This window comes from Argiope bruennichi, chromosome X2, assembly GCF_947563725.1.
Source record: "Argiope bruennichi chromosome X2, qqArgBrue1.1, whole genome shotgun sequence".
Classification (NCBI taxonomy): domain Eukaryota; kingdom Metazoa; phylum Arthropoda; class Arachnida; order Araneae; family Araneidae; genus Argiope; species Argiope bruennichi.
In genome coordinates this window covers 73,830,607-73,857,922 of record NC_079163.1, presented here as the reverse complement: position 1 = coordinate 73,857,922, position 27,316 = coordinate 73,830,607, and the positions used below count along the sequence as shown (strand labels likewise).

The 27,316-nt window shown below is 30.4% G+C and overlaps 1 protein-coding gene across 2 annotated transcripts in view; it reads left to right on the top strand.

Moving 5' to 3' along the window:
* LOC129960259 (mitochondrial 10-formyltetrahydrofolate dehydrogenase-like) overlaps positions 1-27,316 on the top strand; it is a 56,498-nt gene that overhangs the window by 23,103 nt on the left and 6,079 nt on the right. For both annotated transcript variants that reach the window (XM_056073538.1, XM_056073539.1), the window contains exons 2-20: positions 859-1,000; positions 3,840-4,074; positions 6,963-7,128; positions 7,667-7,771; positions 11,413-11,505; positions 13,318-13,452; positions 14,494-14,625; positions 14,789-14,874; positions 15,652-15,796; positions 16,292-16,411; positions 17,371-17,433; positions 18,262-18,326; positions 18,470-18,691; positions 18,788-18,981; positions 20,760-20,853; positions 20,956-21,055; positions 23,387-23,485; positions 26,442-26,515; positions 27,112-27,203. In XM_056073538.1, coding sequence (XP_055929513.1) covers positions 859-1,000; positions 3,840-4,074; positions 6,963-7,128; positions 7,667-7,771; positions 11,413-11,505; positions 13,318-13,452; positions 14,494-14,625; positions 14,789-14,874; positions 15,652-15,796; positions 16,292-16,411; positions 17,371-17,433; positions 18,262-18,326; positions 18,470-18,691; positions 18,788-18,981; positions 20,760-20,853; positions 20,956-21,055; positions 23,387-23,485; positions 26,442-26,515; positions 27,112-27,203 — 2,362 coding nt within the window. The remainder of the gene's footprint in view (positions 1-858; positions 1,001-3,839; positions 4,075-6,962; positions 7,129-7,666; positions 7,772-11,412; positions 11,506-13,317; positions 13,453-14,493; positions 14,626-14,788; positions 14,875-15,651; positions 15,797-16,291; positions 16,412-17,370; positions 17,434-18,261; positions 18,327-18,469; positions 18,692-18,787; positions 18,982-20,759; positions 20,854-20,955; positions 21,056-23,386; positions 23,486-26,441; positions 26,516-27,111; positions 27,204-27,316) is intronic.

The following is a 27,316-nucleotide window of genomic DNA, read 5'->3' as shown; positions in this document are numbered from 1 at the left end:
AGTGTTATGGATTCATTAAATTTTAAATTAAAATTTCACTTGGAAATAATTTATAAATTTTCATTAAAAACGATACCGAATCATTCCGCAATAAACTCCAAAAAATAAACATTCCAAATAAAGACGAATTTATTAAATTATGCTGACAATTCATGATTATCAAATGAGTGAGGCCAATGCAATTGTGGAACATCTTATAGGTTAAAAAGGAAAAACGTGACGTCATAGCAAAGCACAAGACAACGTGAAATTAGACGCTATCTGCAGCATATGATTTCACTTCACTGCTGTATTTCTTCAGAAGAATTTGGGGATAAATGTGTGGATTTGAATGAAATGACTGCATTATTAGTTAATAACTAATAAAAATATCAATATCCCTAAATGCCAAATCAGACCTAAGAAAATGATATTAGTTAGACCTGTACATCGTATCTAAGATTTATTTAATCCAAGATAAGGTCGTTAATATAAAATTCATAGTTTCTAGTATTTAAAGTTATCCAAGTGCTCAAGGAGCAACATTTTAATGGAGTCATTTAATATTCATGTGATACACGTCAAATGTGAAGCGCTATTTTAATTTTGGAACTGCCTGCGCATTTATATAAGAGGAAAATAATACGGTGTCATTGCACGAGGCAAGCAAGAATCATGCAAGTCAATGTAAAAATCACGTTTGTCAAATTCCATTGAGAAATTACTCATGACAACGATCAGGGTATAAAGCGTCAATAAAATTGCTATATTCTTTCTTTCTTTTTTTTATAAGCATCTTTGTTAATCAGCTTTTCATCATCTTTTTTCTAAATTTACAGTTGAAATTTACATGATTATTTTTCTTTTATTTTTAAACAGGCCAGACTATATGACATGAAGATCGCAATTATTGGACAGAGTATATTCGCCAGCAGTGTCTACAAACTGTTGAAGAAAGATGGACACAAAATTGTCGGCGTTTTTACAGTACCAGACAAAGGCAAAAGAGAAGACCCTCTTGGTAAAAATTTTATTTACAATGAATAGATTATACGAATTCTTCTATGATTTATACAAAATGCAGCATGCTTTCTTTAAGATTATATTTATGAATTTCGTCACGTCTAGATCAAGATGGGGATATTGTTATGAAGATACAAGGAATTGAAGAATGCAATTTAGCTATAAAATCGATTTATTAGCTCGAAATAAGTTATTACATAAAAGAGCAGAGAACTTGCCTACAACTTGGGGGACTGAGCATTTATACAATTACGGGATATGATAGAATAATTGTTCAGAATTTTAAAGAAATATCTTGTACATAAGCAAGTAATAAAAGTGGTGAATTAAATGCCAGTTCTTACACTGGATTATTAAGGCCCGCAGACGAATATATTACATGGTTGATGCTTTACCAACTAAAACATGGACACTGCTGGTAACGAGTCATTTTGTGTGGTAATATATTTTCACCCTTTAAATGGCAATAAAAAAAGAAAACTTAAAAGTATCTGTCTTGACACAAATTAATGCATATTTAATTTGATAAAAGTTTATTTTTTATTTAAATATTAAAGTAATTAGTTTTCCTTGTGATATCTATTTAAAAATAATTCATAAAGTTGAGAAAGTTTATCAAAGCTCATTACATAACTATTATGCCTCAAACAAGCTATATTGGAAAGTAAGATCAAGACCAAACTATGAAATTTAATGCGTAATATATACGTTAGGAAATAAATCCATGGTTGGAAGCCAAACGTTGGAAAGGTAAGTGGATGAGGCGAGCGTTACTTGTTGCATACAACTTTTGGGGTTAACAAGCATCTCCATCTCAAATAAAATGTAATACATTTTCTACAAAGGGGCATTTGGGAATCATTTTTTATTTGCTTGATTTAAGTGTTAAGAATGGGTCACTCAACTGCTTGAAAACCATATTCATATTTCCAAGACAGGACAGAATTTATATGCACAGGACTGAAAAGAAATAGTTTGCTTAGAATCAAGTCTTTTAAATTTTTCCATTAACATTCTCATTTCGACTCCCCCACAATCCCAGTCTATGAATGAAAAACGTTTCATGTTTCCAACTGCACATAATGTGCAAATGCCAAGTAGGAGAATTAAGCATTTATTACTTATAAGGATAAAAAATTTAGTTGAATGCATTGATTCGTACAATTTCGACAATAATCTTCTGCACTGATTTTATTTATTGAAGAAACTGACAGAAGCAGTTGGTGTTAATGTTTTCGCTAACTGGATTTGCAAGTGAACGATTTCATCTGGGATCGTTTAAGAAGGCGTAGTTTCAGAAGCGATTCGTATATATGCAATGAGGAACAGCAACACTTTGAACTTTTCTTCAGAATAAATATCGCCACTTATTTATTCAGGTTTGTCCAAGACTCTCAATTCACCAGCAGTTTAATAATATTCCTTTCAGAGCTTTGAATATCCTTCGGAAATGAAGCGAAAATCCTTCCTTCCTCAGTGGCACGACAGCCCCGGGTGGGCTCTGGCCTTCTCAAGAATTTTCTTCCAGACCTCTCTTTTCTTGGCCATGGTCTTTAAGTTAATCACTCTTAAAGTGGCGAAGTCTCTTTCCAGGCAATCAACCTATCTGAGGTTGGCTCGGCTCCTAGTTCTTGTTCCAGTAGGCTTGGCCAGGAATATTTTCTGCGCTGTACGCTCCCTGTTCATTCTAATAATGTGGCTGGTCCATTTAATCCTTTGGATTTTTATGTTTGAAGTTAATGCGAAAAGGCAAATTTTATATTTCGGTGAAAGACATTACTGGACAATGTATCATTAGTTACAGTATTCCCATGTTTACAATATTCGAACCGACAATCCCTAATTAAGAAAATGGAACAATTAAGTGTTGCTAGTTTTCATCTAAATAAACAATGAAATCCCGTTTTATTTTTCATTCATAGTCTTTTCTTATTCACTTAAATGTAAAAAACATTGATCTTATTATTTGTAGTTTATTCCATCAAGATCTGTTATTGAAGAATATTGTTAGAAAATTAGCTTAGTATCAAAGTCCCAGAGTAGATTATTTGTTTGGTATTATTAGATTGAATGTGTATTATCTCCTTTACAAACTTTTTTGCTAATACTAAAATAAACTATTCAGGCTCTCACCAGAAAAAGATCTAGGCACAGTTGTTTTTAATACAAAATCGGGAGCGGACTAGATTGATGTATCGTTATATAGAAGTGGAAGTGATAAAAAAAAAAGTTGTTTCAGTAGAGCAGTTGTGTGCATGGACAAATATCGATATTTAGTTTGCTTTAAGGAAAAAAAATGAAAGCCAATATAATTTTATATTAGGACATTATGATTTTCTTGAGCTGCTAATTTAGAGTTTGCTGTGGAACTAAGAGAATTTTTTATTTATTGTCTAAATTTATTCTGTCCGATTTTTATAACTCTAAATAGACAATTAAGTAAATTTATATAAAAAATATAACAATTAAAATCTTTTAAAATTTTTATGAAATTCTTCTGCAGTATAATACCCTCTCTACAGAGCCACTTCGAGTATGAGGATGAGATGACGACGAATATATAATCAATTGTCGGTTCTGTAGAGGTATATTAGGAAGAAAGAAAGTTTAGCGATCTTTTCGACAATGGGTCTTAATTCTGGAGCTATTTGCTTACAAAAAGTCTTTGATAGTCTAGGATAGATCACATAATGATTTGCTACTTCATTAGGGAAAAATTTAATTTTTGATTAAAAAATTATACCCAATTTTTATTGACATAACGATAAATACTCCTTATGAATTTACCTTTTATTATTCTTTTATTTATAATTAAATATTCTTTTTTCCCCTTATAGCGACAGTAGCACGAGAAGACGGAGTTTCAGTTTTTAAAATACCGAGATGGAGAACCAAAGGGCAACCAATACCAGAAGTTATAGACCAGTACAAATCCGTGGAGGCAGATCTCAATGTTTTACCCTTTTGTACACAGTTTATCCCAATGGAAGTCATCAATCACCCGAAGCATCAGTCAATATGCTACCATCCTTCTCTTTTACCAAAACACCGAGGAGTTTCCTCTATCAGCTGGTAAATCTTATTCTACATTCAATATATAAATCTGTGAAGATGGGTATTTGTCGTTCTACTAATAAGCAGCTCTTGAACTTAAAAATTTTTTTCTATTAATTATCGGAGTCTATCGAATTGGAAATGTAAGTCACTTTTTTTCATCCTTTTATTATACAAAAAAATCTACCAATGAGTTAACAATGATATATTTACAAATTTATTATATAAATCAGAAAATAGGTCTTTGTTTTATTTATAATACCTTCATTTATTCATCTTTTAACATACGAAGTAGGGGTCATGCAGCCCCTTCTGGCAGAGCTTTGACTTCGAAACAGAGGCATAAAATCTCGATGCCACCTAAGATCCCCTGCATACATGCAACCTGGAACACTTCAGATCCGTCGAAGGTTAAACGTTCTACCAATGATGTGGCATGCAATTTTGGGGAGTGGTGGTACGCCGGTACATGTGTCGCCTTCGCCATCAGATCACGGTTTAAAATTTAAAATTGCATCAGATCAAGTTTAAAATTGCAAAATCCTTCCCAAAATAGCTCTCGTATTGCGTCTATAATGTGGCTAAATTTAACTTAATTTACCCGTAACTGGAGACGGGAGTCAAAATGACTCAGCGTTCTTCTGATTATCACGTGGTATTTTGTCCTTGAATACAATAATTTCAGTATCTTCAAGTTCTTCTTTTAGCAATATGTTGGCAAAGGTCTAAGTATGAACACGTGCGTATAACCGAGTTATTCTTTTTCAAAGTTTTTGATGTTATTCATGGAGTCATTGACTCCATGTCTCTGAAACTGGTTTCAATTCAAATAATGTAAAAAGAATAAAGCAATATTCTTAAAATAATTTTTTAAAAATATTGTATTCTTCATTTTTGTTTGTTAAATTCTAACAGTTATTAACATAAGTGTAGTAACATTTAATATCATAACATTTTAAATAGTTTTGGTAACTACATGATTTCCAGAATGTATTGTGTTTCCAAAATAAATTCCAATGGTGTTTACAAAAGACAAAAAAGAAAAAAATAACAATGGAGTCATTTTGATTTCATATCTATAGCCGCGTGAGGAAATTCAGTTTTCTTTACTTGGAGTTCTTTACTCCAGTTACGGGTTAAACTGACTAATTTAATGGCGCATATAGTATATAATAATATTACGATTCATGGTTAAAGGGAAATAGCGAAATTAATTATCTTTCTCTCACATGAATCTTACTACTACAAAAATTGCAATAGAATTTTATTTTAAATCTTTCTCAAGTTCCTGTGTGGAAGCTTGAAGTGCTGGCTGGATAACTTTTAAAAGTTTTCGAAAATTAAAATAATTTTACCATATTTGTGGACCTGATGAGCATTCCTCTAATGATTAAGACACTTTCATGATGATATGGAATCGAGTACCACCATTTGACAACAAACGGGACATCATAGCAAGAAAAACAAATATTTTCTATCTTATTAGATGTGTAATTATTTTTAACCGTAATCTTGAAATGGATTTCGAAGAAAAATTCTTTTTAATACTATCAGTGGTGATACAAACATGACAAATGAATATTTCAGAAAATTTATTTTATACAACAACGGAGCGGATCCACTAAGTATCTTATAAGATCTACCATGCGTATATCGTAATATTTGTTTTTATTTACATGCAAGTTCTACTTAAATACTAAAAGCACTACATCGCAATATTTGTTTGATCTGTCACCATATTTGTTTGATTTGTAGGCTTTCCAGAATTGTATTGCTATATCATTTGGAACATAATTGATTATTTACAAGCTTTTCTTATTCAATTGCCTTTATGTAAGATTCTGTGTGATAAATGTTTCTAGAATATGATAATGCTTCTAAGAATTTTGCTTCTTGCTATTATGAAACAAGTATTTCCAACTAGTTGGATTTAAAGTGGGAATTATTCACATATATTTTTAAGGAAAATTTTAGACCAGAATGTTTAGAAAAAGACCTGATTTGTCCAGTGACATTCATTTTCCGTATTTTCTACAGGCTAGACATTGAATAATGGATTTCTAGATGTGATTTTAAAAATATGCAACTGCTTTATTTTTCATTTTACTAATTTATTTTCAAACAGCCTAACAGAAAACTAATTGGCAATTTTCCCAAATGAAAATTAAAGAAAAATATAGCAAATTTACCTCAATAACTTCTTAGCTTATTTTAAAACCAAGCAACTAAATACAAAAGCATTCAAATGACATCTTTTGATAAACTTAAGATTTCTATTACGAAATGATTTGTTGCTTTAGATCATTTATCTAGTCATCTTATTTTTAAAATTCAAGAAAAAATCCTATTAAGGATTGATTAATTGATTTCCAGTTTTAATTTTCAATTTCCAAGTTACTGTTCTAGAGCGGAAGTATCTGTCCTGATTTTGAATAATGGTTCACCTTCGAGCATATCACCTAAGATAGTACCGAACTCTTCAAACTTCTATATCGTATCGTTATGTGGGCATTTGAACTATGACCAGATATAACTCTTAAGAATATCTTAAGGAATGATTAAGAACAAAACATAGAAATTTGGTAAAACCAAAATGAATTTTTTATTACATAAATTCTCTAAAACAAATGAATTTCACTAGTCGAATAAGTTTTTTTCCCTTTTATAACAATTGAAATTATATGGAAAATGTTCTTTACTATTAATTAAGTATTTAAGTTTATTGTAATTGAAAGTTTTCACAAATTGCATTCAATTTTTTAACAATTTAAAAATATTTTTTTTAATTTGTAAAAACAGTTAGCTAACAATAAAAGTATTAGCTAAAAAGTAGATGTTTTTATAGTTTTAAAACTACATTGCTTTAAATAAAATTTGCTTAATGGCTTTCTATTCTTCGTTCAAAGGACTCTAATTAAAGGAGATAAAAAGGCTGGATTTTCAATATTTTGGGCTGATGATGGATTAGATACTGGACCTATATTGCTTCAAAGGGAATGTGATGTTGATCCTAATGACACAGTTGACAGTTTATACAATAGGTTCATGTATCCCGAAGGCATTAAGGCCATGGTAAGTTGACATTTATGACGCTGTTAATATAAAAAAGATTAAAAGATATAAGATCTTCAATTACGAATCTCTTAAGCGAATAAATATTTTCTAATTTTTTTTCTAAATGTGACATGAAAAGAGCTCAGATTTATGTGAAAAACTAGTGAAATATCTAATATATTAATTTCAACTGAGTAGATGTCTTCAAGATTGTTAATAATTGAGAAATATTTTTGTTATACTGCGGTACTGAAAAGGAAATTCAAAGGCTGATTTTTATTCTACTAAATGAGATTTATCAATGCTTTACAAATATATATTCCACAATTATTGCATTTTATTTGCACATGCTTTTGCCTGTTTTCTTTTCAGTTCTTCTGATTCAACAAAAATGTTAGTTTGAATAATTCTATTATTTAGTACAGTTTGCTTTTTATGCGATTTATAATGACTATTTTACGATGACCTTGAACTTTGACCTTTAATTATGTATACAAGTTTATTGATTTCATACATCTTACCTTTTCTATCGATTGAATGTTAATAATAATTTTAGGCAGAAGCCGTGAATATGGTAGCTGATGGAACCGCACCAAAAATTAAGCAATCTGAAGAAGGTGCTTCATATGAGCCAGCTCTTAACAAAATTGAGCTTTGCACGGTATGAAATACTTACTCTTATTTGATTACAAAGTAAGGATCTTGTAAATGTATATTCTTTTATGGAACTTAATTCTTTGAATGTATTGTATCGAAAATGGTTATACTAATTGTTTACTGGCAATTTTTATTCTTAGTTGCTTTTTCTCATATGATAACGAAAACATTTGATAGAATAAAATAGTTACATAAATAAATGCTTATCTTACTCATACAATACTGGACTAATGTAACGTTTACCATTTCTTTTTCTTTAATTTTTGTTTCTAAATTGCAGAGCCCTATTTTCTTTATGTAATTTAATAATTTTTCTAGTCCAAGAGAATGTCCATTCTTTAATAATGTTGCTTTCATTCGGAATTATAACAGAAATCAGTACTCTCTGAATTCTTCATAAGATAGCAATCAAAATAAAAACAACCGTTTTTGTATTTAAATTCAGTATCTTTAAATACCGAACAAACGCCCTTAATTACATCTGACAAAAATAGAACAATGCGATATTTATGAACTAAAGTATTCAGTGACAAAAGTCATAATAGATTTAATATTGAAATAAAATTTCAGTGTGAATGCAGAAGACATATTGGCATTAGAAATACACTGAGGTGATAAAAGTCATGGGATGCCTCCTAATAACGTGTTGGAACTTTTCCCCCCCAGCGAAATGCTACAACTCGATGTGGCCTGGACTCAACAAGTCTTTGGAAGTCTCCTACAGAAATATTGAGTCATGCTGTCTCTATAGATGTCCATAATTACGAAAGTGTTGCTGGTGCAGGATTTTGTGCACGAACTGACCTCTCAATTATGTCCCATGTATGATCGATGGGATGCCGGGCGATCTAGGTGGCCAAATCATTCACTGGAATTAGCCATAATATTCTTCAAATCAATCACGAACAGTTGTGGCTCGGTGATGACATTGAGCATTGTCACCCCAAAAAATTCCATCGTTGTTTGGGTGCATGAAGTCCATGAATGGCTGGCTCTAAATGGTTTTCAAGTAGCTGAACATAACCACTTTTAGTCAATGATCAGTTCAGTTGAACCAGAGCATTCAGATCATTCCAGGTAAAAACAGACCACGCTATTGAAGGAGCCCCACCAGCTTTCACAGTGCTTTGTTAACAACTTGGATCTATGGCTTCGTGGAGTCTGCACCACACTCGAACTCTACCTTGAACTCTTACTAACTGAAATCATAGCTCATCTGACCAAACCACGGTTTTTAGTATTCTACGGTGTAACCGATATAGTCACGAGCCCAGGAGAGGTACTGTAGGCCATTTTGTGCTGTTTGTAAAAGCACTCGAGTAGGTCTTCTGCTGCCATAGCTCAATACGCACCTCTGTCCTAATGGACTCGTCCGTCGTACGTCCCACATAGATTTCTGCGGTTATTTAATGCAGGGTTGCTTGTATGTTAACACTGACAATACTAAACACACATCGCTGCTCTAGGTAATTACGTGAATGCGGCCGGCCATTGTGTTGTCCATGATGGGAAGTTATGCCTTATTAAGTCTCGACATAATTTCGACTCTGTGGATCTCGAAATGTCGAAACCCTTGACTTTTGTCACCTCAGTGTCTGATCTGAGTAGCTTTTGTAATTGATTCCGGAAGTAAACATCCATCGAATAAAGAAAAATGAACTATGATACATATCTATCGAATGTATTTATTACTTCAATTGAAACTTCGGACAACCAGAAAGGCTCAAGGTTTCCTAACAAACAAAATTTTAGAAAGAAATGCGTAGCGAATAGAGTGGCGTGCAATTTTGAAAGTTCGAGTAAACAAAAAATTTGTGTTCACCAAAAATCTAACTTTTGCAAATGTAAGTAAACAACTCGGTTACCCTTACAATATTCTCCTTTTATCTGCAGGCAATGGACCTATTTGCTTTCACTTTTGAATAAAGTTTTACATTTTTTTGAAGTTTAACTACCGAATAACCACTTTTATTTTCGAAAATAAAATAAAAATTCTACAGGTTAAAATATTGAAAGCTCATACTATCGAAATGAAAGGTTCAGTTCTTTGCATTTATATATCAAATCATCAAAATTTCTGAGTAAAAAGGCGAAACAATTGATTAATCTAATAGAAGAGATCGTTAATAGGTGGCTATCGAATCACTTTATATAAATGAGAAATTAAAATGTAAGCGAAGCTTATATTATAAACCGAAAACTGCAGAAAAGTGAGTCTTTACAACCAAGGGTTGTTGTCAAATTGCGTCTTGACCTTGAAAAGAAAAATGTACTTATTCCGATTTGATATTCAATCAAATGCTTAGAAGAGAAATGGAAGTTGTGATGTAGGTTAGATAAAATAATGTTGCTGAATGATAAGGTCATAATCGGTTAGATAGAATGAAATTATATTTCAGTTTCTACAGATAAATAATTTGAAAAAAAAAAGTGAATGTAGGATTTGGGCTGCTGTTTATTCGGCTAAAAAGATCTCATTATTGATGTATAGTACAAATAGATTGTACTTTTATTAAAATGAATTAACCGATCATTAATTTTAAAACTCAATCAAACATAAATGGTAATTTAAAAAACAATATATTTTCACCAACTAAAATTAATTCGGAATATTTCTGTAAATAGAAACAAAACGGGGACTTTGAAATCTTTATTATTTTATTGAAATAAAGTTAACATTCTTTTAATGGAATTTATAATATATTATTTAATTCTAAGCCATTGAATGAAAGTACAAAATTCTAAGACATCATTCTGACTTCCTGATATAAACTTTTACTCATCTTAAAATGTACAAGCATTAAAAAAGTTAATAAGTTCTTTTATCAATAGAACCACTTCATATCTTTTATATAGATGTATAAGAATTATTTTTCAATTTATTTTTCTTCAAATATTTCGGATTGGAAATTTCAAAATGTAATTCATTCTACAAGGATTAACAATAATGTAGAAAAAACATTTTAGCAGTTATTTCTTCATGCTTTGCAGTGCACTTTTATTTTATACATTTGCATTTTTCTTCATAGTATATTTATGCATGTTTAAATACTTAACCATGCTTCCATAATATCAAAATTAATTGAAAATTAAACTTGTCTCACATTAGAATTATATTTGTTTTATTGTTCAAATTATTTCAAAGACGCAAGGTAATTTTAATTTTTTTTAATTTATAATAATTCTTGGACGTAATTGAGTGAATCCAATCATTCCGGGAAACTATTTAATATTGAGCTAAATGCTCATATACGTTTAATAGGTATGATAAACTATGTGCAAATGCTATGTGCAATGTAAATATATACAAATTGTATGTTTAAACAGTAAATATACAATGAGCTTATTTTATATTTAGACAATAAGCAAATCGTATGTTTAGATAGTAAATATACAATTAGCTTATTGTATATTTTTAGACAATAAGCAAAGAATTGTCTTAGTATCAGTTCAGACATCTTCATTCGCCATTTTTTCTAGAATGTTAATCATGATCCTTCAGAATGCAACAAGATTGTATTTAGCTGATATTAATGCAGCTCATATTAATGAATGAATGATTAAGAATGCACGAACTCGAGATCTATACCATAATTGCAGCTCTGTTACATTTTTTTAATTTGATTATAATATGATTTCTTTCAGGTTCCGTTCAAAGATCTTACTGCTGCAGAAATACACAATTTTATTCGAGGAATGGATAAAGTACCTGGAGCTTGTGCGACCATTGATAACCAGGTATATTTTAATATATTAGTGACCGACTAGAAATTGGATGCAGGTTGAAGGAACAAAGCAAACAATCATGATATTTCTAAATTTTTGTTTCTAATTAACTGAAAATTCGTAAAACATGAAACATTGCAGTCGGATCATGGTTATCTATTATGGAGAGATTATTATATATAGATAACTTATGTTTTTTTCTTGTATTTTTTGAACTTGATCTGTCTACAGTGAGTAATTTCATCACTCATTTCTGAATATATTTTAAATTTTTATAAGCATATTTTGGCATTCTATGTTTTTGAAAAGTTCTCAAGGTGATGCAAAATAACTGTCCGATAATTTGCGGAAATACCAGGAATACAAATCCAAGCAATAATAATATACTAACAAGGGTTTTATAAACGGAACGAGAATTACTGGAAGGGTTGCTGTGATAGAGAAGCAACAAGCTGTTGTATAGACTGATTTTCCGGCCTGGAAATTTCCATGGACGAAGTTACATTTTCAAAAGACGATGTGGTCTTTGTGCATATTTGGGAACTGTTTTTGTTTAAAACTCTACGAGCACTGGCTGATATTATGGGTGTTTACTAGCACCGAACTAAGTGTTGTCTATTGCAACTCAGCGAAAAAATCTATTAAATGTCCTTAAGGAATTTTTTCGGAAATCGCTTTCCTCCAAGGTATTTGCCTTAACATGATATGCTGTTCTTTTCTCGCTACTTCATTATTACAGAGATTTCAGAAGAAGTTGTACATTACGCTTAAGACAGCATATTCCAATATGCAAAATAAATAAATAAATAAAAATAAATTTAAAAATTTAAAAAAATAAATAAAAATAAAAATCTGTATAAGCCTGACCATCTAGTAAATTATTGAAAAGATATTCTGAATCGCTCTGCATATATTTTAATTATGGCATAAGTTTTAAAAGAAATTTAACAAAAATCAATAAGATATTTTTTAAAGGTGTTTTCTTACTTATCTGCTCACTTTTAGGCATTGGCACTGACAGTGAGTAAAAAGTTGCAAAGGGCAGCATCATAGTTGCATGACGCGCGTTTCTACGCTTCTTTGGTTATATAAATATCCTATAAAATTAAATAGTTTATGTTTTAAATATAGTTCTTTAAAATGTAATATCGATTACATCAAAATCTAAATTTTGTTCTCATATATTTATTACTATAAAAGGCAATAGATATCATATACATGATTATTTAACAAAACACAACGATACACTGTCTCATATTTTATTTTTAGTTTTTATCGACTATAGCTAGGGGGTAAAAATATGTCAAAGTAAATTTAAAAATAAAAATCTGATTAGTGCTATTGATTCTATTTATCATTTTGGTTCGATTCTTTACGTGTTTTTACTACTCACAATTCGAAAACATTGTTAGCATAATGATTGTTTCTGTTTCTCTAGATTATTTTTCCTGAATATTGGATTGCAATCTAAAAACATTCATAAAAAATGAAGCTTTAACTAAAACTATAAGAAACTAGTAAAGTTTTAATAATAAGCAAATTTTTTTGGTCAAAAACAGGTTCGACACTTGTTTTAACATAGAATTTATTTTACAATCATAATGAAAAATTTCTTTCAACTTCATAATTATATTTTTATTCATTTGAAAAATTTTATTTAAAAACATTAAAATTCTACACATCACAATTCTAAATCAAAATTATTAATTATTTCATCAAAATTATTTAAGGAGCCATAAATGCTTAAGAATATAGTTTTAATATTATCATGATGTTGGTATTCTTCAAGATAAGCTTTTGATAAATATTGTTTTGTTCCCCTAGTTAGTACGTTTGTACGGTTCTCAGTTATGGGATGATCCAGTACCCGAAGGTCGTACTTGCTCAATTAAAGGCTTAGATTCCCCGGCTGTTATTCATTCTGAAGGTCTGCTTTTGTATGGAAGAGACGGGAAATATGTGAGTAATGCTTTTCAATCTCAGAATGAGTTCATAATATTTCAAACAATACTTTCGAATCTTTTTTCATTAAGGGAAATAACTGCTATTTCATGAATGGTTATGAAAAAAGGACACTGTAGCATGAATTTAGTAGCATATTGTAGTTGTGTAATATAGTGAGTTATCTCAAATTGAGGCGTCAGTTTATAGATATGTCTGATATTCATAACGAGTTTCCTTTGCTACTAGTTTTAGATATTTAAATCTGATCAACCTTTAAACTGGAAACACAAGTACAGGGGATTAAGAAGACAGGAACTAATTTAAAAATCAATGATTTGCAAACGAATGTGATAGAAAGATTTACACAGAAAAGGATGAAATTGGTACCGGAATTTGTTATTTACAATTTAATCCACTACCACAATCTATCTACCCTCTATCAACTGCAGATGATTTTGCAATTGATAGAGGTTGTATAGAATGGTACTTTGGGTGGAGTAACGGCTTACATCTGGAGCGCATCAAGAGCACGGTAGGCGAGGAGTCACGCATCTTTGTTTTACAATTGTAGGACACATATTTGTTGCTCAGGTTCTGTCATAGTGTCAGAAATGGTGCTTAATTCCTCGCTTAACAGCTGAATTCCTTAATGGAGGATGATACAATAAACATATAAAATCTGTTATTTTGACCAATATTTTTTTTTTTTGTAATATATCATTTGAACAACTGCAAAATCCTCTAGTGATTTGAATTACACACTCTGCTACCAATAAATTCTGTTTCATGATAAAAAAAAATAACCTTATATCGTTCTTTCTATTGATTTCTGAATACTGAATGAACTCTGTTTGCAACTTGTTAGGAATATTTATTGAAAGATATGGATTTAATAATTAAATAAAATGTTGCTTTGAATGTTTGTTTGAATTAATCCAACAGTCAAAATTGGTCGAAAAAAATAGAAACTCCAAATTTATATATGGTCTGATGCGTTTCAAGATTGACGGTATTGCCCCGTTTTGTAAAGTAAACTGGATTTTATTTTCATTTAAGGTCAATGTCAAAAAGCTTAAACTTGAAGATGGAGGTCGTGTCATAAACGCTTCAAAATATGGAATTGTTGAAGAGGAAGCAGAAGCGCTTGATTTGTCTGAAGAAGAAGTGAATACTGCCAACACTTTAAAGGTCAGAAATACTTAACTTTAATACCTTATCTTATGTATTCTCTTGAATGGTGTGCTCAAATCATTAAAATTAATAGCAGCTTTTTTCTTTAACATTTACAATTAAAATGTACGAATATTTGATTATTCCTTGGTTTTTAACTCATATCATGTTAATGTTTTAGGCAATCTGGGAAGGCATTCTTAGCACGGAGGTCGATGATTCTACTGACTTCTTTAAAAGTGGTGCTGGATCAATGGACGTGGCTCGGTAATTTCCCATATTTTATTTCCGTTTTAAGTAGAAAATATTTAAAAAGATAAAATATAAACCCATTACACCGATTATTACTATCGTGATATCGGTCAGTACTGAATCAAAATCCACGAATAGTATTTCAGCTATAATGAAATTTTAGCCATACTTGTTATGGCTCATTGGTTCTAACTGTCAATATTTTCCTGTCGAAATAATTTACATAGGACGATTGAAAAACTAGATTTATACCTTTATACGCTCTTAGTGTTTTATTTTACTTTATGTTTCTATTTCTACTAACTTAACTTGTAACCTTGGATATGGAACTTATATTTTTTAAAAAAAATGAAAGATCCATTGATTTTCACTCCCCAATTAATGGTAAAAAATATTCATGTATAGTTATCAGGTAAAATTTAAGTATAACGTGTTCTGTTATTTATACTGTATATGATAATTGTTTTGCTTGTTAGCATTTTTAATTTGAATATTTTATACTTCATATTTGAGCTTCTCCTCTTTTTGATTTGAAAATAAGTTTATGCCTCACCTTGAGCTCTCTTCTTTTTGATTTGAAAATAAGTTTATGCCTCACCTTGAGCTCTCCTCAGATTTGAACTTCTCCATAGTGATACAGTGCATTATTTCTTCATCAATTCTATGCAACGGTCGGAATTTAAGAATAATAATACTATCCTGTGTTTCATCAGTAAATCTTAAGGTTTACCATAGTTGCTATTCTGTGTTTCTGCTTTTAATGACGCAATTGTAATTATTGGTCCTTTAAAGCTTAGTTGAAGAACTGAAAGAAAAATGTGGAATATCGCTAGAAAATGAAGATGTTTATGTTGCAACCTCATTTCAAGAATTTGTACGAGTTGCTATTCTGAAGCAAAGAGGTGGTTCAGCTTCACCAAAGCTGGAATTCAATGCTGTAAGGGTTTCTTTAACTTGTTTTCTACATTATAATTCATACTTCTACTTAATCTAACACTGAGCTGTCACTACATTTTCAATTAATTTAGAATAATTTAATAATAAATTTGCTTGCTTATTACATCCTTGATCTGAAGAAAAACAATTTTGTTTTAGAGATATTAATTAATACATTAATTTTTTTATTTAAAATTTTTTTTTAATTAAAAATATTTTTTTAAAATTATTTTTATTTTATCTCTTAAACTCATTCACATGGATTTATGCGACATCTGTTAAAAAACAAAGACATCTTTAGCATAATGTTTAGTACAGATATGCTTTAGAAGACTAAAGTTAATTAAGTAACTCTTTTTACTTTTAATTTAAGCTTTTCTGAAAATGAAATGTTCACGCTCTGCAATAAAATAAGAATGTATTTTAGAAATTATTTGATAAAGGCATTGTGAAATAATTTATAATAATACTGCTTTAAATATTTGATTCTTTTCAGGTGACTATGCATGTAAACAACATGGATATTAAGTTTCCAACGCAACTGTTTATTAACAATCGATTTGTCGATGCCTCTTCTGGAAAAACTTTGAAATCGATTAATCCAACGGATGAATCTGTAAGCTGAATCAGTTATTAATTTATATAATTTCTGATTTAATGCATAAAGTAATGTTGAAATTTTGCATATATTATCCATAAATTCATTCTTGAAAAATATGCCTATCACTTAAAAATATTAATAAACATGCAGGACAATATTTTTTATTTTATATATTTTGCAGAATATAGCATTATTTCATGTTTCCATGATACATTGCATTTCCCTAAAATTTAAATTTATTACCTGCATTATTTATTTAAATAATTTTTTGAAACATGAAATAAATATTGGATAAAATATACTTTGTTCTTTGAAATAATGCTACAAAACTTCACTTCAAACTCTCAATCGTTTCATTATATTTCATCACAGTTTGTACTACCCGGCACTGCAAATGTAAATATTTGTTTTAAGATAAGATAAATATTAATTTATATTTCCATATTTAATTAAATATCGTTAGGAATAGTTTTATTTAAAAACTGACAAGCTTAAAATAGCTCTTTCTCTGGAGAGAGATAACATTATTGACAATCAATATTTCTTTTTATAAATTGATTAATGTAAAAACCTTTGATCATTTCACTCTCTTTCTTTAACATGCATTACGTTTGTTTTATCTAAACGTACCTGGAATTTTCATGTCAAAAGTGTGCTAATGATTCTTTATAATAGAAAAGAAATATATCCATCTTATTTAATAAATAAATGAAATAAAATATATTTAAAAATATCCAATTTTATTCAAAGAATTGCATGTTACTGATATTTCGTTTTCATAGACATTTTGAATTAATTTCCAGATATTTCAAGGTAATTTATATCTGGATGAAATTATTCATAAAAATGTTTATGCAGTTAGTAAATTTTGGGAATGTTTACACTTTTTATATTTATTAGAACTGAAGCACCTGATTAAATTTTTACTTGCAAGCAAACTGAATTTTTACTAAAAGTCTATTTTTATTTCTTAGCTAATATGTGAAGTCCAGTGTGCATCTAAAGAAGATGTTGACAAAGCTGTAAAAGCTGCCAAGGTAAGTGCACAAAAGTTTATAATAAATATCTTAGAATTTCGTTTTTCATAAATAATACGAGATATTTTATGCAACTGATTATTTCAAGAGATCTAATACCAAAAAGGAAGGATTAGTGACATACAGAGTACCAAAAGCTACAAAATAACATTTTAGCACGAATTTAACAGCATTTAGTAGCACAAGAAGGACAGTGTAGTATGAATTTAGTATTAGTGTTCTATACAGATTATTATAGACGTTCCGCTCGCTTCCAAGACAAAATATTCTATAACAAAAAGATTATGTTCCAAAGAGTCTTCTCTCTTGCTATGCCACTTCTTATTATATTTTATTCTTCATAGCATAGGATATAGAAGTATGTATCCGAAATAATTCCATTGCTAAATTAAAAAAAAAAATCAAAGTATAAATCAACTTACTCTTGTTTTCTGGAAGAGAAGTACTGAATAATGAAAATGCCAATTATGACATTTACTACCCTATTGGTTTATTATTCTTCAGCCTATCTATAAAACAAAAGGCCAATGAAATCTATAACGATGGGTGGAGTTAAAAATATGCTCGCCCCTTTGGTCTGCGTTATTTTCGGATGCGCAAATCCCAATTTCTGTTTTGGCAGTTTATTACGGTATGTTAAGTATATATTTTGTTCTGCAGTCAAAAATCAATTTGTATGGGTGAGCTACTTTGGATGAAAACATTATGGCTAGATATTATTGATGCTTTTTTGTAAGCTACGTAATAGGTTTAATGATATTTATTATAGAATACATAATAAATTTGTATGGACACACACACAAAAAAATCATCTTTTCTACTTTCCAGCACGCTTTTGAAGAAGGAGAATGGGGGAAAATCAACGCACGAGATAGAGCTCGTTTAATGTACAGGTATGCTTAATTATTTTTAAATTAATATTTTACATTTGTATTTCTTATATATCTGCTGAGAAATTCTGGTTCAAAAATTAATGAAATGTGTAAAATGTACCACACATTTCCACTTTTTAAAAACTCTGATTATATGACTCTAGGTTAGCTGATTTCATGGAAGAGCACAAAGAAGAGTTAGCAACATTAGAGAGCATCGATTCAGGGGCAGTATATACTTTAGCTATGAAAACTCATGTTGGTATGTCCATAGATACCTGGAGATATTTTGCAGGATGGTGTGATAAAATTCAAGGTTCAACCATTCCAATAAATAATGCTCGTCCAAATAGGAATCTTACATTCACGAAGAAGGAACCAATCGGGTAGGTAGAAAAGAATTTATTGATTGAAGGACTTAAATGAAAAAAAAATATATATTTTTTCTCTTTAAAAATTATTGATAAATGTATACATTATAGCGTGTGCGGAATTATAACTCCTTGGAACTATCCTTTAATGATGGTTTCTTGGAAAATGGCCGCTTGCTTAGCTGCTGGAAATACCGTGGTCTTGAAACCTGCTCAAGTTTGTCCTCTAACAGCATTAAAACTAGCCGAACTTAGTGTTTATGCTGGATTTCCTGCTGGAGTTATTAATATTTTACCAGGAAGAGGTAAATAATAGTTTTTTTTCAATCACATTCCATTAAATTAAAACTTTGTAAATCTAACATCTTCCTTATCAATTCTTGAGTCGTCTTCTATTGGATTTATATAAAATTTAACAAATTTCGCAGAAGTCAGATACTGCCATTTTGTTGTTATTTTTAGATGTTTTTCACTAAATTTTAAAAGGTTAATAGCTACTTTATTGGGTTTTGAATTTCTTATCGGGTTTGAGATAAATTAAATAATTTCTTTGTTATCAAGTTGTTTTGGGAATTTTGCTGTCAAAGGAAAAATTGAGATATATATATGGAATAGTATTTTTTTTTTTGTTTATCAGCTAATGCATTTTTTGCAAGTATTAATATCGCAAATTTATTTAAATATTTTTTATCAGCATTTCATTTAGCAACATATCGACAAAAATGTGCTTTTTTTATGAGTAAATATTATTTTTTTATACTGAGAAGAGTTTAAGAGTGGTTAATATTTCAAATAAATTCAGAAATTCAAACTTTTTTTTTATTATTAACATATAGGCTACGTATCGAGAGATAATTGATGATTATTATTCTTCAATGATTTGGAGCTATTTGAGTTAATTTTTAAACATCTCGTTTTATAGCTAGTCAAGGGCTATTTGGGGACGGATTTCGTAATTTTAAACCATGGTCAGATAAGAAGAACGGCATCTGAGCTAACTCCTCCCACTCTCCAAACTTCCATACCATGCCTTTGGGGAGGGGTATTTGGCCGCTACGTAATGAGCGTGTACCAGACGCACTTGCATGGCGGTTCTTCGGTAGGATCAATTTTCGAACTTGTAGCCTCCCAAACCTGAAGCCTTACTACTAGTCACTGCGGTTCCATGTTGGAGAAAACGTATCATCTTCGTTATAGTCTTCCATCCAAAATTTTAACCATTTTCCAAAGACACGGATACATTCTGTCACTCTAGATTGCAACTGCCATCTTGATGGTGACTTTCGGTCTGAAGCACCGGTTTACCGAAGCACTCTATATATATTTACGACTGTTAGCTCTTTGATATGTTTTAGTTTAGTTATATTAATGTATTGTTTTAAAGCAATGCTGTGGCTATTTTGGGACGGACCTCGTAATTTTGAACTACGGCCAGATGACGAGAATGGCACCTCAGCTAGCACTCCCTCTCCAAACTTCCATGCCACACCAGCGATAGGACGCTTGGCCCCGACGGATTTAACGTGTACCAAACCCGCCCACACAACGTTTATTCGGGGGAATCGGGTCTCGAACCTGAAGGCATCCGGTGCTGAAGTCGATAATTTACTTCCAGCCCACTGCGGCCCTCAGCTCTTTGCTATAAGTATCCAAAAGCTCGTTGACATCATTACGACCACGTTACAAAAGTAATTTCCTAGCAAGATCAACAAAGTTCTCTTTTTCATTGGTGATTTTATCAGTTTCAGGAGTTATTCTCTGCTGAATTTTGATAAAGAACGGACTAATTTTTATTAATTTCCATTATTTATTTTTATTTCAGAATTTTGAGTTTGTATCATATTCAGGAATATTCGAAGTAGGAGGAAAAATTCTGGAACGGGGTAACTTTGAGTTTGCGTAATGTCGTGGTATAAAACGATGCATTACTATATTAAGAATAATTAATAAAATTCTGACGGACATGTTGTACTGAATTAAATAAAACTATCTAGAAATCCATGGTTACATATTTACATAATCTTATTCTTTTGTTCATTTTAGCGATGTTTAGCTTATGTTTATATTTTTTATTATTTTACAGGCGGAGAATGTGGTCAAGCCATGGCCGAACATCCTTTAATAAGGAAACTTGGTTTCACTGGGTCGACACCTATTGGAAAACAAATCATGAACAGGTGAGCTTTGAATATATATGGTAATCTTTGCTTTTGATTTATTGCATATTATAACACTATCTTATTCTAAAGAGATCTTACTGATTTTCTTCTTATTTTCAGCTGTGCTACTTCCAATTTGAAAAAAGTTTCCTTGGAATTGGGTGGCAAATCTCCGTTAATTATATTCTCTGATTGTGACCTTGATAAAGCTGTTAGACAAGTAATTTGGATTTTTCTCAGCATTTATTTCCATTTTCATTTCAATGCAATGTATTTCATTTTTTTAATGTTGTAGTTTTGCATTTGATTTTAAAAAAAAAAAAGCAGAATTCAAATAATCAGTGCATTAAAGTTTTCGTTCCTTGTTTTATTTCAAAGATAAATTTATTTCATTCAAAAGGGAAACCGAAAATTTATTCTTATTTATTTATTAAACAATTTACTCTTGAGTTAAAAATTTTAACGAAATACTCGTACCACTTCTTTCTTATTCAATAGGTCATATCCCTGATTTAAAATTGTTTCTTTCAAAACCACATTATTAGCTTCGTAAATTAAAAAAGGTGTATAAAGTATGCCATTTATTACTTTTAGCAATTTTAAAATTTGTCATTTTTATAATTTTTATTCTTGATTTGACATATTGATATAAACTTTTACTATTTGCGAATAGATCTTTAGTACATCTGAAGTGGATAAGCAATAACGAAGAATAAATTAATCTAATTTTCGTTAATATACACTGAATAAAAGATTGCTTAAGCGGTAATTGTTGTAAAAGTTCCCCAATCTGTTGGGGTTGTAGGGGGGAGGGTCAATTTACGTGAATCCCCACACACATGACAGAAATAAGCGCCCATGTCATTTAATATGCTATTTCGCTTTTTGCAGTGTGGAACCTAATTAAAAAACACGAAAATAAAAGAAGCTTAATGGGTTTCAAATTGAATTAGATGTTGCATTTTATGTGCCTTGATTCGAAAGCTCTACTGTTGCATTTTTTTTTTTTTTTTGCACACACACACACAAAAATGCTTTAATATTTTATGGTAGACTTGAAATTACGAGATGTATATGTAATTGGTGATGTGAAGTTTGGAAATAATGATTTGATGTAAGAATTGGTTTTTCAAAGCGTTAAGTTTTTTATTCCTAAAGCGCGCCGAATGCCGACTTCCTGGTCTAGGGGTAGAGTGTCTTCCCTTGTCCTGGGCGCACCAGGTTTGAGTTCTGGTGCGGGCATGGTTGTTCTCTACCCTGCGTTCTATCTGAGATGTGTTTGAAAGAGCCCTCGCTGTAAGAAGTGGTTGTGCAAGCGAGTGTTTAAGTGTCATCTTCATATGAGCTAAAGTCAGACTTCTAACCTCGGGTGCTCAGGGGTCCTTACTCTCAGAAGCTTGTGCACCCCTCTTTCACCAATCTCTTACTTGGTTTGAATTAGAGTACAATCCAAGGGGTATAAGCAACAACAATAGAGCATTCAGTACATTTTTAATACATTAAGCGCTACACGAAGCAAGTGAGTCTCACAGGTAATATATTCTGATCAAATGAATCACACATGCTTCTTGTGAAATCTTTTGATTTTTTTATTAGAAGCTCAGTGATGATTCATACTGGTTATATGAATGCATAATTACTGGTAAAGCATAGCTAAGATAACAAAATATGCTGGTTGGTCTTATATTTATGGCAAGTTTTTGTCTTTTTTTATTAATGGCTTATCACTATTTGCTGAGCTATTTGATGACGAATCTCTTAGTTTGGGCTTGTATGACTAAATAATTCCATGGAAGCATGAAATTAATTAATTAATTTTTTGAAGAGTTGCTTTTCCTTCTCATAACTATCCACATTTCATCAAAAATATTTCAAATTATACATAGAATTAAAATTTGTGGTGCGAACAATTTCATGTATATTACTTTACTCTTTTTCAGTGCTGCTAACAGAATACAATTGCGAATAAACAACAAGAACTGACACGTTCTTGTTTTGAAATATGTACACTTCCTAACTGTTTTGTTCTTGGAGGTCACGTGAGATACAGTTGCTTCACGGTCAAAACATTATTTTGGAGTTATGTCATACAAATAATTTTGACAGTAACTAAAATGTAATTATTTTTATGATTGCATATGTATAATGAATTAGTTGTTTCTCTCATGGCCCAAAAGGCCCTAACAATTTTTGTTTTGGGCGATTAACGTATTAACACATGAAAACAAAGGAGTTAAAAAATGATAAGTTTGTAATTCCGCCTCGACTAGAACATACTGTAAAATAAAAAATAAATCTAATTTTTGGAATGCAGATAATTTACAAATTATTAATGCTGCATATTTCTAATAGATTTCGATAAATTATTTTTGATAATTTTTATTATGGGATAGTACCAAATAAAATCATATCCTTTTCCCTTTATGTGTTAAATAAAAATATCACTTGTTTTTTATGAAACATTTTTATTTGGTATTACCATTTTATGTGTGGTAATAACACTATTTATACACGAATTTCCATAAGCTTAAACCGATGTTTGTTATTCCAGGGTATGAGTGGAGTTTTTTTCAATAAGGGTGAAAATTGTATAGCTGCAGGTAGATTATTTGTCGAAGAATCCATTCATGATGCGTTTGTAGAGAAAGTTGTAAGTATGAGTTTTAAACACTTTTATGATATTTTTATGCTGTTATTTGGGCAATAGCTATCTTGAGTACACACCAGCCTTTATAAATAAATAAGATTAAAATTGATTGTAAAAGCTTGATGATGAAACCTTTTATTTTCGAACTAACATATAAAATATACTAGGCCTTTGCGAAATTTTCATCTCTCTTTTGGTAATGAAAGCTATTTTACTTTTATAGAATAATCGATAATATTTCATTCAAAGTGTGCTTCTTGAAAATCTACGTCCTTGGACTGCTTTTTTTTTTTTACTGTAAGTGGATTCCAGGATTAAAAAAACGGATTCCCATTCCTTCCAATCTATATCTTTTTATCTCTAAAATTTTGTCTTCTTAAAAATGAAAGCGTTACTCTGCTAGACGATGCTTTATAAAATGGCAATCCTAAGAAGCTACAGATTCAGATAGTCAAACAATACACCTTGCCAAATATTTGCTGAACATGTTCTGCGAAATGTACCTGAGCTCTCTTCAAATTGGTAAATGTGCATCTGTCTGTCATATTTTGGATGGTCATGCCCAAAATTCATTAATTATTTTATGCCTTCTTAAAAATGTAAGCGTTACTATGCAAGGCAATGCTTTTTGGAAAGGTAATCCGAAGGAGCTACAGATGCAGATGGTCAAATAATACTCCTTGTGAAAACTTGCTAAACATGGTCTGCGAAATGTACCCAAGCCCTCTTCAAATTGGGAAATTTGCATCTGTCTGTCATATTTTGGATGGTCATGGTTATTAATTATTTTTTGTCACATTCAACTATGATTGGTTATCCTTGGCAAATCAAAAAGCTTCATTTTCCCATCTGTATTGGTTGATTCACTTTTACTATTTGGACGATCTTCATTTGCATCCAACATTCATTAACATTTAAACCTGCTGGTAATTTTGAATCTTCTGTTCATAATATCTCCAGTTCCTTAATTTGAATTTCTTTTGTTCTTTCTGAGAGTTTATTGTCCACTACTCTCAGAATCCCCGAAATCCCCCTTTTTAAATGTTTGAACTAATCTCTGTAGCTTCTTTCTAAAGGATAAGGCTCATCAAATTCTTTCACAAGTAAACGATGAATTTATTCATAATTTTAATTAAAAACATACAGTAAAATTTCCCTCAAAATTATTTATTTTACATAGAATGACAGATTGAATATTTGTAATTCAATCAAATATAATTTACTCAAATTTCAAGCCTGTTAACAATCCTTTTTATAAACCAGGTCATTAAGCTAAAAATGATTCTAATAATATATTTTAGAGAATGAAATGTGGCGCGAAATATACGAAAATATATATAACAAATAGACGAAATACGATGTATACCGTATTTAGTACAATTTGTTTATTTATGAGCAACAGAAAACAAAATATGGGAACAATAAAATAAAATTCCATGGATCATTTGTCTAATAGACCAAGAAAGCAAAGATTTTAGCTCAGCCAGGTTTGAAATATATTAGAAAATGCGATACAAGAAATTACGAGTCTTTTGATTTGTTTTGATTGAAAGTCATTTGAATAATCTTGAGACATCTGTCATTAAGGGATGGAAATCGCCAGATTTCAGAAAATTTTAAATAAAATTCAACTAATAATAACAATAACATTAAAACAAGTAATCTTTTGGTTTGTACAAAATATAGGAAATGGATTTACAAGTGTTTGATATATTCTTGAAAATTTATGGTTATAAGGGTATATACTTACAGAGTAGACTTCGACCTCCAATAGTTGCTTGTGTTATATAGACATTTTTATTGAATGCTCTCTTAGCAATCTACTGTCCTTACACAAGATTTTTAGATTTTATTGACATAAATCTATCATCTGCATTTTGATTTATATGTGAAAATCTTATGGTTAGTTAAGAGTTAATGCTTACATTTATGCATTTATATAAATATCATAGAATGATTAAAACCATTGCAGATAAAATGAGGAATTATAACAAGCGGCGATTTCTCCGATTATCATTGATTAGCATCATGGTAATGCACAGCTGCTTTTCACTATGATCACGTGGATAGAAAATGCTAACTGGAAAAAAAATTGTAGGCATTAAAGTTAGGAACAAAACGTTTAATATATAAGCTTGTTCGTGATTTCTAAAATTGTGACATCACGAGAACAGTCGAAAGGAGAATGTTTTATCTTTTGGAAAAATGCATGCTTCTAACATGAAAGGGCTCCACCAAGACATCAAAAAGTAAAGCCAACAGAGATATTCTAGTAAAAATAATCGGAAACGGTGTTTCGAAAAGTGGCTTCCACACTCACTCGACCTGACACTAAAAGACTTTTTTCCTGTGGAGACGTCTAGATAGCAGGTGAAAGCGACCTCTTCGCCAATATAGCAGGGCCTTTGACGACATATTATTGAAACTTGTATTAGCGTACTACCTGATGTTCTAAAAGTGTGAAACCTGAAATTCAAACAAAGGCCCAAACATTTATTTTACTTTGACGGAAAAATCAATAATAATTAATCAATAATAATATGATCAATGATAATTTTTTTCTTCTGTTTCTAACACGTTTCGTTTCGTAAAAGTGTCGGAAATTCAAACAAATAAACTTGTATTTTATGTGTTCTGTTTAATGCCTACATAATATCTTTTTTTGCTTCATCTTTTTTCTCTTTTCGAGACAAGAACACTAATTTCGCAGTTTGCCCCTAGGTCGGTGCTATAAGAGGTTTTAATGCATAAAGCATAGCTATTTTACTGTACCTAGACACCACTTTTATGACTACAGGTTTTGAAATTAGAAAGTGGGTCAAGAATTTCAGTGGTCACCTAATATTGACGTTAATGTATATTTCAAGGCAAATAATTAAAAAGGTTTATGTATTTCAGAATACAAGTCAACATTTAAAATTGTTAACATTTTTTAAATAAATAATTGCTTCTTTTATAGGTAAGTGAAACAAAGAAAATGAACATAGGAGATCCTCTTGATAGGTCAACTGACCATGGTCCTCAGAATCACAAGTAATTTTTTTTTTTTTTTTTTTTTTTTTACTTTCCTGTAAATGATAGCAAGTTAAATATTTCCAATTATGATACTTCTGTTTTTAAATACGAGGGTGGTGAGGAAGTTTAAAGAGGAATTGTCTCTTCTTGTCTTGTTCTCGTCATCTGGCCATGGGCCAAAATCATCTGACCGTTCTAAAATAGTTCTAATTTTGCTTCAAAACGAGACATTAGAATAATTCAATTAATCTTAAATAAACTAAGCTTCTTTTAAACAAATGTCATCATTTTTTTTACGGTAGCTCTTTCCTTCCTATTTAATAATTCTGAACTCTGTAGATTCAATTAAATTCAAAAATTGATAAAAAATATTTTTATAGCAGTATTATGCATTTTTATTGGAATAAAACAATTTTTGCAGTAACAAATCATGTTTGTTATATATTAGTTTAGAACTCGTGTAAAAATGAATAATAAGTTCATTGAATCAATGTATAATTTTGAAACTATTTTTCAGTTTGTAGTAAAAATCATCATAAAATAGTAATCCTTTAAACTGCAACTTCTTTGAATGTTTTCAATTCCAGTTTTAAAGTACTTTATTTTATTTTCAGGGCTCATTTAGATAAACTTTTGGAATACTGCGACATAGGTGTTAAAGAAGAAGCAAAATTACTTTTGGGTGGCAAGAGAGTAAACAGGCCAGGTAATGTTTATATTGCAAAAATCCTTTTGATTGCGAAATATCTGTAACTATATATTATAAGCTAATGAATTTCAACAGCTGAATAATGGAGAAAATTATATTAATATAGAAAT